The 17,981-nt window shown below is 41.1% G+C and overlaps 1 protein-coding gene across 4 annotated transcripts; it reads left to right on the top strand.

Annotated features, from left to right (window-relative positions):
* The first annotated feature begins 2,299 nt into the window (after positions 1–2,299).
* On the top strand, positions 2,300–17,569 carry YTHDF1 (YTH N6-methyladenosine RNA binding protein 1). 4 transcript variants are annotated; one of them, XR_001920818.2, is made up of 6 exons: positions 2,300–2,438; positions 2,823–2,847; positions 4,327–4,406; positions 8,480–10,003; positions 13,825–13,985; positions 16,055–17,569. XR_001920818.2 is itself a non-coding variant. In XM_018073817.2 (5 exons), exons 1-5 carry the CDS (start codon positions 2,412–2,414, stop codon positions 16,079–16,081), a joined length of 1,683 nt encoding a protein of 560 aa, XP_017929306.1. In that variant the 5' UTR covers positions 2,300–2,411; the 3' UTR covers positions 16,082–17,569. The 4 variants fall into 4 exon arrangements, 3 of the variants coding, with proteins under 3 accessions (XP_017929306.1, XP_017929303.1, XP_017929305.1); XM_018073817.2 differs by lacking the exon at positions 13,825–13,985; XM_018073814.2 differs by lacking the exon at positions 13,825–13,985 and having other exon boundaries at positions 8,480–10,079.
* The last annotated feature ends 412 nt before the right edge of the window (positions 17,570–17,981 follow it).

Here is a 17,981-nt window from a genome sequence, read left to right as displayed (position 1 = left end):
TTTTCCTCCCTGTTCGTAGGAGAGAGGGCTGCATAAAATCCCTTTAAATTCTAAATTAAACAAATAAACAAAAAAATCCAAAACACTAACAAAAGTATTCTGTAATTTACACATGAACTCTTCTTAGATTTCAGAGAGTGTTGGCACAGGAAGAAAAAGATGTGTGTTACTTTTTCTTACACTAGAGGAACATACCACCATACTTCTCTCAACAAAGCCAAAACCAAACCAAACCCTGTGGTACCTCCCGGGTTACAGTGTTACACTCCAAGAGTATTCTGAATTATTTTATATATATATATAAATATGAATATTGCCTTGTCTATATCCATCAACTGAGTCTTCTTGTCTTACTGGTTTTATTCCTAAAAGATCATGTGCTTTTCAATGGATAGACAAGATCATTCTTAACGTTACCAGGAAGAACAAACAATTCCTATTTTCCTAATGCAAAAGAAAAAAAAAATACTCCCACAACAACTCGGGTGTACACATGTATGTATGTGCCTGACATGCTGCCTTTGAGTTCAAACTAACAGGTAGAGCCTCCTAACAGAGTCCCCTGTACCTTGGGATGCTGGAGCAAACACAGTTCCAACATTCTGCCCACATGCACTCATGGTGAGGATGATTCACAGTCACATCGTTTCTATATCGAGACTGGTGAACATACCCAATCACATGGACTCTGGAGCAGTGCCCATCACCCAAACATCCAGCCTTTCCCTTTTCCTTCTGGACAGATGTTCCCCTCTCCAGCCATGCTGCTCACTGTTTTTCCCTCACGTTTGCTTTGGAAGCTCTGCTCATTGGAAGGCCTTTCCAGCTCACTCAGGGGCTCTCCAGAGCACAGACTTATTGACTTGGTCCATAACTAATGGAATGGCAACAGGCCAGGTTGGATGGGGCTTGGAGCAACCTGCTCTGGTGGAAGGTGTCCCTGCCCATGGCAGGGATTGGAACAGATGATCTCTGAAGTGTCTTCCAACCCAAACCATTCTGGGATTCTAGAAAAATATCAACTATTACTTCCAGCCTAAGGCAAACAGAGAACCCAAAGTATCTTCAGGTACTGAGGATGAAAGCACCTCTCCTCCTTCCTTATGTCTGGATGTCTGATCAGAAAAAGGACAAAAGTGGACCATTCATTGCAAATATTTTATTACGATAATAAGCACAAACTCAAACTACCAATTTCCAGCCATGTGTACATGGAGAAGACTCTGGTTTTAACTGTGTCTAAAGGAAAGGATGATCGCGAGGACTAGAATTTGCCACTTTGACCCCCAAAACTAAGCACGGAGATGTTACAAGTCTTCTTAACTTCTGGAAGTTGCCCTGCTGAAATCAACACAAGCCCGGCTAAGGGGGCCATGACTCCACCTGGGTTCTGCAAAACCCCTGGAAGGAAAAAAAAAAGTTAATCTGATAGTTCTTATCACGAGGGGAAGCTGCAGACAGCAGAGGTCTCCCCTCAGCCTCCCCTTCTCCAGGCTGAAGAGACCAGGGGCGAGAAGTGGGGTCAGCGCTGACACATCGCCCTCAGTCCCCTCATCCTCTCAGTCCCCACTCCCCTCATTCTCCTCATCCCCCTCATCGCCCTCAGTCCCCTCATCCTCTCAGTCCCCTTATCTCCCTCAGCAGTCACTCCCCTCATCCCCCTCAGTCCTCTTAGCCCCCTCATCTCCCTCAGCTCCCTCATCTGCCTCGAAGCGCACTCAATCGCCCTCAGCCCCCTCATCTCCTCAGTCCCCTCATCCCCCAGTCCCCACTCCCATCATCCCCTCAGCGCACTTATCCCCCTCGCTCCACTCATCCCCTCACCTCCCTCATTCCCCCCGTCCCCCTCGGCTCCCTCCGCCCCGCGCACGCGCAGAGCCGCCGCCGCCCCGCGCGCGCCTTCCCCCGCCATCGCCGTCCTGCGCTCCCGGCGCGCCCCGCCGCGCGCTCGCGGCTGACGTCACCGCAGCCCGGGCCCGCCGCGCCATTGGAGTCGGCGGCGGCGCCGCACTGCCCCCCTGCAGCTCAGGCTCAACGATCAGCGTGTGCGCCGAGGGCCCGGCCGCGAGGCGGGCATGATGTAGAGCACGGGGCGCACCCGCCCTCATGAAGCAAGCCCTGCTGAGCCGACAGAGCGATTCTACCCGCCGCCCTCCAGCACCGCCGCGAAGCCACCCAGGACGGTCAGCCGCCCGCGACGCAGGCGCCTGGCTGCCTCCCTGTTGTCCCTCCCTCCCCATGCGGCCCACTGTGGCCCACTCTCCCCGCCCGCCGTCTCGCTGAGAGGCGGTAGGACAAGGAGAGGCGCCGCCGCCGCTCGGCCCCGCCAGGCCGCCGAGCACCCGCGGCCTCGCCTCGCCCCCCTCCCCGGCGCTCTCTCTGCTGAACCACGGCGGCCCTGTACATGAATTATGTCTGCCACAAGCGTTGACCCTCAGGTGAGTGAGCGGCAGGCCGGGGGGTTCCCGGGCCTGCGGCGGCTGGGAGGCCCCGGGAGGCTTTTCTTCCCCCTGCGGGCTGCTCTGGAGCTCGGTGGTTCTCAGCTTCCCCCGAGGGCACGGCGCGGTCCCGCCGCCTCCCCAGAGCCGGGGCCATTTCTCAGGGAGGCCGGTGCTGGGTGATACGTGGAACACGCTGCTCCAGCCCCGGCTCCAGCAAACCCCGAGATGTTGTTGGCAATTTTTATGAGCCTCTTCTCCATTCTCGGGCGCTGTGCTCGTGTTTTGCGGTGACAATATGACAATATTTCTAAAATTAACTTTTTTTTTTTTAATTTCCCTTCCCTCCCCCCTCCCCCTTAATCATGTGCCGTGGCTTCCCAGAGACCGAAGGGACAGGATAATAAAGGTGAGGATCGTGCCGAGATCGCTTAAATTGTTACTGTAATAGATCAATTACACAGGTACCTGTTGGGGAGCAGAAATGTACCTCTCTTAATCTGTATGGAAAACATTTGGGAATGAGGCAATATGTGCTTTGTTTCCAAAATAAGGTAAACTGCCATTCATCCAAGCTTGCTTGCATCCCACTTAACGCTGCTGAGTTTGCAGGGGGAAGGACTGTGTGTTGATACTAAATAATGCTCCTCATTTCCTGAAAATAAAGCAGGTTCCTACATAAAGTCACAAGGATGTCTCTGTACAATATATGTTTTTACATACTTTTGCACACTCTCTTCCTGCTCTGTGAATGCAGTTGTGTTGCTGCTCTGCTGTTGGCTGAGGTATTGACATAAGCCTACAAACTTAATAATTTAAGGAATTTTAAATAAAAGGTAGTTTTAACCTCAGGTGAGATAACAGGCTTTCTCATAACTCTTGTGCTTTATTTGAAGTTAAATTTAATAACAAGCCATCTGAGGAAATACCTTGATTGTTCCTGTGATTGCTAATAAGTGTGTAACTGTTCAGGCTTAGAAACTAGTAATATTCAACTCATAAATGCATTTCAGTAGATCTTAAACTACCTTAAAAGTTCATCTACTTCCAGTTGCAGAAAGTTTGACACTGTTTGCTGTGTTTGTGAACACTCTTTTACCTCTACTCTTGTTTAAGAACTTTGCAGAAGTATTTTGATAAATTCCTGAACTTTTTTTCGAAAAGTCCTATTTGGTGTAGTGTTGTATTTAGTCCAGCTGTTCTATGAGATAGGTAGATACAGCAACTGTCATACAATGTATTTGACCTTGTTTTCTTAAATTTAAAGCAAACACAGGAAGTAATTTGGAGGGACCTAATAGCAGTTTGGGGTTTGTATATCTTTCAGTAATGGGTTTTGAATGCTTTTCTTCAGACGTTCATTAATGCTGAAGTAGGACGTTGATTATGGCAGATATCTCTGTTTTACAGATGAGAACGTTGAAAGTTAAGTTTTCCTGAAAATATCAGGATATCAAAGCACTTACCAGTCATCATTTCATAATTAAATGTAACTTCACATCATCTTATTTTAACCAGCTTAAACAGTGAATAACACGCTGGGAGAACTGTGAGTTTGAGTGTTCTAATTATGGACCAGAACAATAGATGTTGTTTCCCAATATTTTTCACAAAATTCTTCTTAATAATTACTATTTGTTCAGAGTTAATTCACATGAGTTTTCTACTCACTCTCAACTATAGAATTTTTTTTTTTTATTTACTCAAACTTAGTTTTATAAGCAGTACTGTAAAGAGTTTTATGGGAAAAATTGTCATCCCCTGGTCTTTTTATGAGTCTTCACGCTTTGAAGAAAAAATATGGCTTTTCAGAAAGCAGCATAGGGTGGAAGTCATTCCTGAAATGCTGCTCATGGTGTTATAATCTGTTGTAACCCTTTTCTTGTAGTACAAAATGGTTCGTTACATCAGAAGGACACAGTTCATGACAACGATTTTGAACCTTACCTTTCCGGGCAGTCAAATCAGGTTAGTGTATTTTTAACTTAGTTTTTTTTTTTTTTTCCTTAGGCATGCTGTTGGCACTCAATTCATAGGATTGTGTGGAGGGAGCAAATTCCTTAAATAGAAATGGAAAAAGAAATGACAGCATATTGTGTTACTTGCTGATACAACCAGCATTTGTGCTCCCAGAGCTAATATTACTCTGCATATCCAGATGGCCACAAGTGAAAATGAAGTTGATGCTCCAAGTAGTTGGAGCTGATTGCTCCTCACATTGCAGGTTATTGATAAGGCTGGACTGGGACAGACTTGGATCTTACAGTTCTTTGATAGACAAGTTGCATGTGGGAGTCTTAAAGTTCTGCTTTTGGGCTCTCCTGATTTCAATTATTTATATAATCCTAGAAATTAATGTAGTTGAAGTTTGGTTTTGATGCTCTCTAGCTAGTCTGTAGAGTTGTCCCACTTTTTGCACTTCAGCAAATGTTATTCTTTCGTGTCCTCTGGAATATCTTAAGAATTAAAGATATGTTACTTCAGAGTAAGGTACTGTAATGCAAACTCTCATTATAATGTACATTAAATTAACATCCATGACTTAAATATGATTATAATTGAAAATATCTTGTGATTGAGGTAATTTTTGACTTAACATTCAAATCATCAAGGTGAACAAACTGTAAAGAAACTGAAGCAGCAAAAAGTTTTCATTAAGTATGAATTGCCATTTCAGAGAGAGACACTTCCCAGAACTACCTGATTATTTCTTGATGGAAAGGCTAAGTGTTACATTTTAGAAAGGAAATTCATAATTCATCCTGAAACTGATAGATGCCACTGTTAAAAATGATGACATCACTGAGCTCTCTTGCAGCATACACACGTTCACCAGGCTTACACAAAGTTAAATTAATTTAATGGGAAGCATTCCCTCTTCTGGAATTAACGTGCTGTAGGAGGTATAAAAGCAGAAAATTTGTGGGGGGGAAAAAGGAAGTAAAATTTTATTTTTTAATGCAGCATTAATTTTAAAATAAATTTAAGTTTTCACCTTCCTCTAATTTTTTTAAATTCCTCTTCATCACATTTGTTTGTAATTTCAACCAAGCTGTGTTTTCTAATGTGAAATATACTGAATGTTTAACACAGAAGAAAGGTAGAGCCATCTGTTACAGTTTAATTGTAGAAAACTTGTCTTTGCTGTCAACAAGCCCAATTATTAGGTTTAAATAGAAAAATTGCTACGGCTGTTAGAATTTCCATAATTATAATAAAAGTTTTCTTTGTGACAGTGTAGCTCCATTGAGCGATTTATTTCTGCTGCAGTGGGAAGTTGGCATGCTACAAGAAACAATTGTGTAGGTCCTCTTACAATTTTAAGTGAAAAGTGACAGTGGCATTAATTAGGACTGTGAGATTTTGTACAGAAGACAACCATGTTGCTGAACAAAGCTTTATTATCTGGTTACCCAGTCAGATTTATTCAGCCCTTAAAAATTACTGGGAAACACAAACAACTCAATAAAAGATTTGAAAACAGTTGGATATTTTAAAAAATACTTAAGAAATTATAGCCCCAGCTGACACAACAATCTTTTTGACATCAGAGATCTCCTGTAAGTTGGTAATATTGTATTAATTTGGTCATTTCAAAACACAAATTAGTCTTTAAAATGAGTATGAGCATGCTATAAAAGCACATAAAATATAATTGTCTTCCATCTTTCTGTTGGAAATCGTGTCTGAGTAGTGCCTTCTCACCGTAAAAGTTCTGGGCTCCAGGTAACAGCAGTTAATGCAGGGATGTAAAGCACACTAAAAGCACTTTCAAGAGCAAAGGGAGCTGAGTCAAATAGACTATTGATATACAAGCATCTTCCACCTAAAATCATTCAGAACCAAGAGATTAGTCATATGGAACTGGGAATCACTAGCAAGTAGCATCCTGTGGGGGAAAGGAGATTCCCTTCCTAATTAACAGAATGCTTGGGTTGATTTGTTGTTTTTGTTTGGTGGTGTTTTTGATAAAAAAAGTAGGGAAGGGTGCAGAAAGGTCAAGGATAAGTTTGTTGAAATAAATGTTCTGTTGTTGCAGGGAAGGACTTTTGACAGGGTTTCTTTTACACACTCTGGCATAAAGCCAGTCCAAATAGATTGAATGTTTGGTAAGGATGCCTGCTGAAACTTTCCTTTAATCTTGTTAGAATCCTTGTGGAGACTTCACAGGCTGTGTGACAGGAGGTGACAGCCACAAGAATTGTCTAGAATCCTTTAGCATAAATATTTTTAGGACAAAACACCTGCTTTTCTCTAGGCTTATTTTTTTTGGTCCTGAATTCTAAATCTGTAGAATATATGAACATAAGTATCTCAGAGAACTGCTGATGTCTCCTCCCTTTCACCTGCATTTGTTTTTCATTTTTTCTCATAATAACACTTTAAAATATAACACACATCATTGTCAAAGTAAAGTCTTTCAGAAAAATGTTTTGATATGCTAAATATTGATTATTTTAGCTTGTGAGTCTCAGAAAATTCAATGTATTTTAGAGGACCATCTCATAGGCAGGTGATTTCTGTAACTCTTGTTAATGATAGGATTTGCATGTAAATAAAGGCAGCATGAGCAGTGGCAGAGATCATTTTTTAAAATCAATAACATTGAATTTAGGCTGTTTAGATCTCAGAAGTGTTTGCAGTACCACAGGGAAGTCTTGGAGGCATATTATGGTATCCATCTGTGTATGGAATGTAAGGATACTGAATTACTCTGACTTTGGGATGTCATGGAAAGGAGTAGTTGAAAAATGAAGAGTAAAACTGATTCTGTATCAGTTGGGTATTAAGCTTATCCTCAGCAAGGAGAGTTCTTTACTTCATTTTTTAAAAAAGCTGAGAAATAATCAGATTTTTGGAAAAATGACTGAAGTTCTGATGCAGCTTCACTAATTTTGCAGATACTTTTTTTTTTTTTTCCAAGTTTGAAATCTCTCAGTTTGAAAGAAGAGTTTCCCTTCTTAAAATAGTCTTTATGAGTAAGGAAAGGCGAGCTACTGTTTGACTCATTAACAGGAGATGTTGACCTTCCCTCCCCCTCACTGGTAATTACAGTTAGAGTGTCAGTTTGGAAGGTCTCCAGTACATATGCTGCAAGTTTATTTGAAGAGGAATAAAACCTACTTTAGAATATTCTGGCTTTGTTCTTTTGAATATGAGAATCATAGGGAACGTTTCAAAAATCAGGTATCAGCAGAAGAGTTAGTTGGAAGGAAGGCTTTCTCAGCTTGGTTTAAAAACAATTGAAAGGGAGGAAATTTCCAAGGAGGTCTCCTGGTTTTAAGCATTCAGTCTCTGATTTCATGGAGTGGGAGAGACGGCCTGTTCGGAAGGACAGTCAGAAACACTCCTGCATAGTTGTAACTTTACTGAGGGATGAAGAGACTTACACAAAAGGCTAGAGAGGGTCTTTCTCCCAGCAGTTTGGGTGGCATGTGCCATCTTTGCATGTGTTTGTCTGTGGTGCATCAGTGGCCTTAATCTCAGTTGGGGGTTCTTAGGTCTGCCTGTTGCAAACTTGGCCTGTGTGTGGTCTGGCTGTGCTCCTGTGTGTCAAAAGTAGCCTTTACATGTTTTACCACTTGAGATGTGTTTTGCTTGCTGGAGACTGTTGGCCCCTCAAAACAACTCCATAATGAGGATTGTAATAATATGTGTTGTCATATTAAGCTAGTGTAGTCTAAAGCTCCTCTGGTGTAGCATTGTAGAAATGCTAAATATCCTTAGTTCTGTGAGCTACAAAATATAGCTAGTTAAGTTGCCTGGAATCCTTTGGGATATTAACTACTAAATAACCTTAAGTATTGTAACTAAGATTACATGGTTTCAAAATCTGTGAGCCAGTAGTTCTGGGGTATATTATAAATGCCGAGATATTCCATTTTAGCCCTGAATCTTTCTTGGAGTGTCAACTAAAATCTGCAATTAGGAATTACGTTACCTTGTCTCTTATTTTTCTTTTCTGTTTGGTGATGAACAGTGTTGTGGCTACCTATAAATGAAGGGTTTATTTATCTGGTGACTTTTTTTTTCTTTAACAGAACAGTAGCTATCCATCAATGACTGATCCTTATCTGTCCAGTTATTATCCACCATCTATTGGGTTCCCCTATTCTCTCAGTGAAGCACCATGGTCTACAGGAGGAGATCCTCCTATCCCTTATCTCACCACCTATGGACAGCTCAGTAATGGAGATCATCATTTTATGCACGATGCTGTTTTTGGACAGCCTGGGGGTCTGGGAAATAATATCTATCAACACCGGTTTAACTTTTTCCCTGAAAATCCTGCCTTCTCAGCTTGGGGAACAAGCGGGTCCCAAGGACAGCAGACTCAAAGTTCAGCATATGGGAGCAGTTACAGCTACCCACCCAGTTCACTGGGTGGCACCATTGTGGATGGACAAACAGGATTTCATAATGATACTTTAAATAAAGCTCCTGGGATGAACAGTATTGAACAGGGAATGGTTGGACTTAAGATTGGTGGAGATGTTACAACTTCTGCGGTGAAAACAGTAGGTTCTGTTGTTAACAGTGCCGGGATGACAGGTGCCCTCTCTGGTAATGGATCTAATGTAAACTTGCCAGTATCTAAACCAACCTCTTGGGCTGCTATTGCCAGTAAGCCTGCGAAACCACAGCCTAAAATGAAAACAAAAACTGGACCTGTAATCGGAGGAGCGTTGCCTCCTCCCCCTATAAAGCATAATATGGACATAGGTACTTGGGACAATAAGGGTCCTGTGGCAAAAGTTCCTGCCCCCCAACAGATACCTTCTCCTCAGTCTGTTCCACAGCCACAGCAACCAATTGTTCAGCCTGTTCCAACTCAGCCTCCTCCATTGACTCAGCCGCAGTATCAGGCCCCTCAGCAGCCACCCCAGAATCGCTGGGTGGCTCCTCGCAACAGAAACGCAGCTTTTGGCCAAAGTGGAGGAACTGGTACCGACAGCAGCTCAGCTGGCAGCACCCAGCCCAACCCTGTCCCCAGCGGAGAGTCCCATCCTGTCCTGGAAAAACTGAAAGCTGCTCACAGCTATAACCCTAAAGATTTCGAATGGAACCTTAAAAATGGACGCGTGTTCATAATAAAGAGCTATTCTGAGGATGATATTCATCGTTCCATTAAGTATTCTATTTGGTGTAGTACAGAACACGGCAACAAACGCCTGGACAGCGCTTTTCGGTCCATGAACAGCAAGGGTCCAGTCTACTTGCTGTTCAGTGTCAATGGCAGTGGACACTTCTGTGGAGTTGCAGAGATGAAATCACCTGTGGACTATGGCACCAGCGCGGGTGTCTGGTCTCAGGACAAGTGGAAGGGGAAATTTGATGTCAAGTGGATCTTTGTGAAGGATGTGCCCAACAACCAACTCCGACACATCAGGCTGGAGAACAATGACAACAAACCCGTTACAAACTCCCGTGATACACAGGAGGTGCCCTTAGAAAAAGCAAAACAAGTGCTTAAAATTATTGCTACTTACAAGCACACGACCTCCATCTTTGATGACTTTTCTCATTATGAAAAGCGCCAGGAAGAGGAGGAGGTGGTGCGGAAGGTAAACTTATTAAAAAATTTATTTTATACACAGATATGGGGAAAATGAAATGTGAAGGCTGCTATGGTGGAAAAATGTAAGTAGGAATTTGAAATGTTTTTAATATGTCTCGATGGTTTCATGTGTGTTTAACAACACAAAAAAACCTGATGCAAATCTGTCTGTGAAAAGTTTCGTAGCTGATGAGTTTCGAAGCAGAAACCTAAGCAGTAATGCAGGTAAAGGACTTGATGTCCAGTTTATTGGAGTTTGATTTATTTTTTTATCTTAAAATGGTTAATAAACTAGAAAATAGTTTCTGTTTCAGAATTGGATTCTGCCAGTGATTGCACTTAAGTTTTTTGCCTTAACTACGGGGTGTTTTAACACTGTTTGACTGGAACTGGGATATCAGAATTGATACCTGTACTGGTATTTGGAATTTGTACATCACCTTTAAAAACAAGAAACCTGATTTTGTTTGTTCAGTTGATCTCTCTGGAAAAGAAAGAGTTGCATAAAATTGCTGGAATAGTGCTAGAAAGATTGCATTTCTGCTGCTGAAGTCACATGTATTATTTGGATAAATAAAGGTTTTCAGTTCCCAGGTTTAATCTGTCTACTAATTCTTGAAGTTTTGAGTGGAGCCTTAGTAAGAGAAGTTTGGGCAGTAAGTGGGAGAGTGTAGTAAAAATTTCCATACACTTTCATGGCTCTAAGTCTACCACGGGAGACCTCTGTCCCTCTCTATCCCATGACCTCAGCTTCAAGAATGCCTTTCTCTAATTAGGCATTCTGGAAGTAATGGCCTGACAAAATAATAGGTGTTGGGGTGTGTAGTTACTACCCAAGTAAAACTTAAATTTGCTTGATGTTGATAGTGTTTCTCAGACCTTTTTTGTGCAGCATTGCAGATACAGCATTTGTTTGACAGGTTTAGTTTAGTGCAGTTTGCACTTGCTTCAGGATGTTTTTAAAGCAAAGACTTAATGCATGTTCCTGCAGCTTAAATTTTAAGATTGCCTTTTTAAAGTTTTTATTGCCATTTAAAATTGCTTTAAACTGTCTTCATATAATGTACCCTTGAAGTATGAGAGGAAAAAGAGTTCAGCATCTTAAAAACTTTTTAGCTGAACTTTTCCTGGCTGTGATAGATGTGCATAGCTGACCTCAGCACAGCAGGGAAGGACAGCTTAAAACTGGAAGTTTTTCTTGTGTACTCCCCATGGGGTTTCACAAGGTAAAACGTAAAAGCCTTTACTTGAACACTTCATTCCTTCAGTAGACAATCAGCAATTCAATATTTAATGCAACCTGTGTCTTGGAGAGGTTCTCTTACATAGGAGAGAGTGTTGACTAAGGTGGGCTGGGTTCCTCTGTCCAGTGTTTATGGTGTAGAGGGGTGGGATTGGTTTGGGTTTTTAATAATGCTGAGTCTCCCTGGGATTTGCTGCCAAATCTGGAGGGGAGAACAGTGTGTATGTGTAAGGAGTGAGAGTATGGGGAAAGTGAGAGTTATGCTCTTACACAGATAACTTGCTGGCCCGAGGAGGATCCTGGTGGTGGCATGCTGAACACTGAAATTCCTTGGCTTTGTAGTAGCTCAGAGGGCTGATCCCATTTTGGGTTCGTTTAATAAACACAGCTAAATTCCCACTTTCAGTTCAAGTGCTGAAACATATTCTTACCACATCACTGCTTGCTATACAACAGGATCATTTTTTCAAAATAACGCATTTTTCTTCCTCATTTAAAACCGAGGCTCTAGCTTGTATGACACAGTCACAAAATAAAATATGAAGTCTTAATTTAATATTTCTTAGATACCTCCAAATAGCTTAGAAAATGGGACACCAAAGTGAGGAAGGTAACAGTGCTAGAAAGGGAAAGCAGATCAGCAGGGAGGGAATGAAAACTAAGACGCTGCTTGTCAGGTTGCACTCTCTAAAACTATTTCCTGGAAAGTCAGTATTTTTCCCCTTCCTTGACTAAATGAATTTTAGAAGTCCAGCTGTTTATTAGAAGAGTTTTTTTGCAGGATGTACACACACACTTAAAGTTTTTATCATGAAGAAGTTTGTGCTATTGAAGTTAAAGCCTTACTGTTAAACAAAGTTAATGTTCCTCTCACAATAATTTTTGAAGACTCTCATTACCAGTTAAGGTATCTTATGACCTAATTGACATTTCAGATGGTTGTTTGTATATGTGCCATCTTAATGGATTCTCAAATTACTGATTTTATTCAATATACTCTGTTTAAACTGCAAAATTAATTACTTGTTGAAATGTTGTGCCTCTGTTTCACCACTGTCGTGATTCCAAAAGGCCAGAGATCTTAAAAATCTGCACAGGGAGCACTTGAATGCCACAATGTCATTTATACACAGATATTTCATAGGGAACAACAACATAATCAGTGCAGTGCGCTGGCATTTCAGTTCTGTAGATGGTTCCAGTTTGTTGCCAACCAGCATTTCCATAACTGATGTGCAGAGCCAGCCCCAGTGTGTGTGAGCTGAACTGCTGCAGGAACCTCTGTGTCAGTGCCCAGTGAGCAGGTGAGGGTTTGGCAGGTGCAGTGCTGGATGGAATTCAGTGAAGTGCCAAAGATCCATCACTGGTACCAGTACTGCGGTATCTGGAATTGAGGGAGGATTTGGTCATGCTGGGATGTAAGTCCAGCTTTTGATTTGCCATAGTGATAAAATATTTAAGCCCAGTCTTTTGACCCAGAACCTGGGAAAGGAGTAATGGAAGGATATTGGGGTCTGGAACGAAATAGCAAAACAGTGAGTGGCCTGAAATCTCTCCTGACCCTCCCAGCCTTTTTCAGTCAGTTCCAGGGCTCTTACATTGTCCACAGAGGGCAACTTCCATGGTTAAACTCATGCTCTGAAAATGTAAAAAAGTTGTGACATATGAGAGCTTCTTCAAAAGAAAATACAGTATAATGTGGTGTTAATTATTAACAGTCCCTAAAAACGTGCTTGCACAGTCTTAACAAAGTTAAGTTTATCTTCTGAAGTTAAAAAGCTTGTAAAGGCAATAAACTTGTTGTAGATTTTGGTAAATTTATTTGCATCTCATGGTAGGGCAGGTGACAGATCAGCTGTCAGCAGCTGGTCCTCACAGATCTGTGCCTAAGCACATGGTCACAGTTCCTGTACTGGGCTGCTGTGCTGTCACCTCTGCTCTGGGTCAAGGCACCCAGCTATTCCAAGGTCTGCTCCTTGGAGCTTGAGCTGCATGGCCTCAGAAAGCTCCAAGATGACCAGTTCTCCTTTAGGTGATTAAATACTGAAAAGTGTTGACTGGTCCATGTTGGCGCTTGGAAATACTCCTTTTCTTCTAGCACACTGTGATTCCTCTCAGTGAGCTTTCTGTGAACACACTCATTGAAATAGGACTTTTAAGGATGGAATATTGTCCTTCCTCCAAAGCTCTAGCTAAAAAACATTTATAAGATTAATACCATGTTCCTGATATAAAGAAAACATTTATATTTTTGTGTCTGAAGATGAATACTTTGATCCTGTTGACTTTGACTAAGTTTAGTAGGAAGGGTGAAGATATTTTAGACTGAGGTGAAGAGAACAGAAGTTTGACAGGGACGAGTGTCTCCAAGATGGAAACTTCTGCAAGTTATGTGAAAACCCATTTTCCCTGTGTCTGAAGACCATATACATTAGTGTCACGAAGGAGAAATGCAACAGGAGCTCTCCTGTGAGGTACTGGAGAATTCCACTGGAGAAGAGAAACTGTGAAGGCTCCGGATCTTCAGAACCAAAACGAGCAAAGCTTTGTTAGTTGCTTACAAAACTGTTTGTTCTTGCTTGCAGTAGTGCTAAATAGCAGTAAGGAAGAGAATTTGAGAGTTAGAGCTTCTAAAAAGCAGCCATGCTCAGAAGCACGAAGAATTGTTGCATCAGTTTATGTGGTTTCAGACACTGGTAAAGAGGAAGACTCAGATTAGCCCCCAAGAGAGAAAGCAAGCAGCAAGGTAGGAGGAACTGCTTGAGAACTTGCTCAGTAAATAGCGCTTTTTACTGAATTATAAAGCCTGAGCTGAGTTTCTGAATGCCATTTTCCAGGTACCAGGTAGAAGTCTCAGGTGCCAGCCTGTCTCTGTTTATGTGGGACTAGTCCATGAGGATGTAAACCTTCAATTTTTAAAGCAAGTCAAATTATGACGGTTAGCGGGTGACTGCACAGGAAACTAAAAAGTTATGTAAGGTGGCAATGGGCAAGAATGGGCTGCTGAGCATGGCAGGGCAGTAGAGTTAAAGGGGATGTGCCACCTTAGAAATGGAGGTAGGATGGAACAATTACTTTTTTTTTTTGAAGCCTGAAAACGAGCTGATATGATTCAGTTCTAGATTCTTTCTAACTACCTTTTGTTTGAAATGTCAGGCAGACATAAGCTCCTTTTATTAAGAACATTCAACATGTAATATGTTCTGATGCTTTGCCACTAAGAAATGTCTTTCATTGACAGTTCACCATAGTCAGCAGTTAAAAGACAGGAGGAATATAGATTTTTAAAATTAATTCTGCCACTTTACACAGTCTGTTTTGTTGATTTGGTAAAACAGTTTTGCTATTTCTTACTTCTACCTTAAATCATAGATTAAGAATTCATACTGGACCTTGTTGATTTAATTTTATTATGAATATTGAAATATTAATATTCTGCCTGGAGGCAGAAATCAATATATTCCGGTTTTTAAAATCTCTTCTGATTTTTATGCTGTGACCAGCTGAAGCAGCAAATGCAGTCTGTTACATTTATAATGTTTGGTATATTTGCAAATAAGCTTTATATCGCAACAGAAACAATTCTCAGAGGAATTTTATACAGAAGGATTCCACAAAACAAGTAGAATGTGAAGGCGTTCGTTTAGGAGTTGGCTGTTGTTGCTGCTTGGGCTAGTTCACAATTTTCTTGCTTGAAATAGGATTTGGTGCCATATTGATGCATTTGCAGAGCTGTGTCTTTCCATGCCAGTTCTGCACTGTACAGTCTGTTCTAGACAGTGTTGGGATGGAGTGGGAAATGGGAAGGCTGGGCCCTTTCTATTCAGTCTACCTTAGCTGGTGCCTTAGCTGGAGAATGCACAGGACTAAAGAATACAGCAGCATGGTTTTGTCCTGCTGTCTGTGGCATTTTCTGCAGCTTGTGGGGCTCCTGAAACAGTGAACAAGTCCCCCCTGGTTTTGTTCAGGCATTCTCAGTGTGTCTGTGTAATCCCTGTGCAGACACTGCTCCAAAGGCCTCCCTGTTTGCTGCTGGCAGAGCACAGGCTCCCTTAGCCAAGATTCACCTGCAGGTGCTGCATCCCTTAGATGGCCTTTATCTGTTTTCAGGATTTGTGATTAGCAGAAACTTTTGAGAGAGGCTCAGAGATCCCCCCAGCTGCTGTACTGGAATGGTTTGGGACACACTTGGGTGGTTCAGTCCAGCCGTGATGGGTTTTATCAGACCATGCAAAAGCACATAACTTGTCTTCTACCTGATATATTTCCCCCCCCCCGACTTGTCAAGTATTTCCCAGTGCCTCCCAGAACAGTTGAGCAGACAGGAAGAATTAGGAACAGAATTTCTAGACAGCTCAAATTGCTGCTTTTACTGAGTGTGACTAAACTCCAAAGTCATTTGAGTGCTTCAAAATTATACCAGTTCTGTGGAGTTCACTAATCTGCCATCTGCTTTCTGCTCGTGTATTGGTTGTGCTACTACTGCAGTAGCTAAAATAATCCAGAAAGTAGAATATTGCAGATCCTGTTTCTCTTTAGGAGTGTTGATATTTCATACCTTTCTCTCAGTGACCTTCATCTGCTGTTGGTTTGAAGTGGCTGTGCAGGTATTCATTCAGATGTTCCACTTGAGGCTGCAGTTAAACATTAAGTTATCAAGTCCTTGGGCTTTTTGGGTATAAACAATATATTTATAAAATGTAGCAGCATTGGTTTAAGTGTGTAATTATCTGGGATCACATTAGTGCTGTTAAATCTACTAAAAACTTTTTGCTTGTTCATTTGACTAAAATCTTAACTTTTTTCTCTTTGCAGGAACGTCAGAATCGAAACAAACAATAAGAATAAACATATACAGTTTGATATATATACTAGAACTGGTATTAAATTCGACTATGAGAAACAAAATTAAGTATAACTGGTGCTGTATCCTGGCATCAGGACAAACTAAAGCTTTCAGCTCCAATATATCTTCTCGTGCAGGGGAAATTAAGTTGTCACATCTTTAAGTACATTGTAGTTTATTTTTGCCCAAGTGGATCTGCATTAATTTGTATCTTTTTTTTCTATGTAAAATTCTGTAGAAATCATTAATAAAGGTGTGTCTGTTTTTATTTTTTTAAGTTGATAAACAGTTATATTAACCTAATGTGGACCTATACATGAGCATACTAAAGTGTCAGTGCTTCCCAAAGACTTTATTTTGGCACGAATTATGTTCCTAGCCAGATATAGAGATTATGGAAAATACATGACAAATCTTCCTTTATCCTCCTCCCAAACCCTTTTCTTCATGGCGGAAGTAAGAAACCATGCATTGATTTTTTTTTGTTTTTTGTCATTTGAAAAACCTCTTAAGATACTGCACTTCAGAATTTCGAAATGGAAAAAAACCCAAACCTTAATTTCTGATCACTTTGTGCAGCTGCTCTGCCTCTTTATTTATCTGTACAATTACACTTTTAAAACTGCTGATGCGCCATGTTGGTTTTTTCTGTCTAGTAGAAAATCAAATTGTCAGTGAAACTGTTTCTCTGGAAAATATTTCCCTTTCACATTCTGTTAACCAGTGCTTCAGTGTGCATCTGTTATTCCATATCCTGCCGAGGGTGAGCGAGATGCTTTCTCTCAGCCATAATTCTGCTTTACGGTTTTTGTAGCTTAATTAAATAATAATGTGATGCTATCGACATTGCAGGGGTTTTAAACAATGTGTTTAAACCTGTTTCAGCTTTCAGGTGTTATTAGTTAACTTGCAGATCATTTTTAATCCTTCCCTTCATTACTCCCTCCCAGCCCCCCAAATCCTAATGCCATTTAAAGTTTTTATACCAATAATGCTGAGCTTTAACGTAGGAACTAATAGTACGGATAATATGATGGATTATGCCTCAGATGTTTAAAATTGACGGTGTGTATGTCTAATATTTTTTTTTTTCTGTTGGATGAGTAAAAAAACCTGTTTTAAGAAACTGAATTTGCTGTCATGTTTTTGTGGAGTGAGGGGACCGTCGGAGAACCTGTCACCAACTGGAGTTCCAATTAAGCATGGAAATGGTGCTCATGTCCGCTGCTCTAGCACACTGAATCTGCACGTGTTTATTGTAGAGGATCTTTTACTATATTAGAAAGCAAGTATCTTCTGAATACTATTTACTCCAAAAGGACCTCCAATTTAAATAAAGTTTAATCTGTATCATTTAGACTTGTATTTAGAACGTATAACTCTGTCTCTGGACTGTTACTGCCTGTAAGGGGTAATGGACAGCATCAGATTAACTTTTTCCTCTAGGAGAATACAAGCCTTAATAAACAATACATATTTAGCAAGCTTGATGTCATTTTCATTTTTTCCCTGCCTTCTTCCTCTGTTACAATCCCCCTTTATGCTGACTGGTGAATTAAGTCTAACCTGAGAAGTGGTTTGATTGAATAACTCAGTGATACACTCATAGACTTCAGGTAAATATTAAAAAAACACACACCAAAAAAAAGAAAAAAAAAAGAAGAAAAGGCAACAAACTGGGAGCATTTAGCTGAAACTAGTTTGACTGTATTAAAGGAAACAAGAAGTTTCAGCTGTCAGGCTTTGTGGGTAACAGAAAACATTCATAACAGCTTCAGCATGCAGGGATTTCTTCCTGATGCTGCAGTGTTGTGCAGCACTATCTGATTTAAGTGGGAGAAGATTTAACAGTGGGTAAAATAATCCCCTTCGTTACGACCACGTTGGGTGCTCAGA

The sequence above is a fragment of the Manacus vitellinus genome, unplaced genomic scaffold, assembly GCF_001715985.3.
Source record: "Manacus vitellinus isolate BGI_N305 unplaced genomic scaffold, ASM171598v3 scaffold_26_pilon, whole genome shotgun sequence".
Classification (NCBI taxonomy): Eukaryota; Metazoa; Chordata; class Aves; order Passeriformes; family Pipridae; genus Manacus; species Manacus vitellinus.
The sequence above is the reverse complement of the archived record's forward strand: the minus strand, read 5'-3'. Positions and strand labels throughout refer to the sequence as shown.

Excerpts from the sequence above, each read along its gene's own strand:
- YTHDF1 (XM_018073814.2), top strand. The coding sequence starts at position 2,412 with ATGTCTGCCACAAGCGTTGACCCTCAG. Across the intron at positions 2,439-2,822 it reads CCACAAGCGTTGACCCTCAG|AGACCGAAGGGACAGGATAA; the intron begins GTGAGTGAGCGG and ends GTGGCTTCCCAG. Across the intron at positions 4,407-8,479 it reads TTTCCGGGCAGTCAAATCAG|AACAGTAGCTATCCATCAAT; the intron begins GTTAGTGTATTT and ends TTTCTTTAACAG.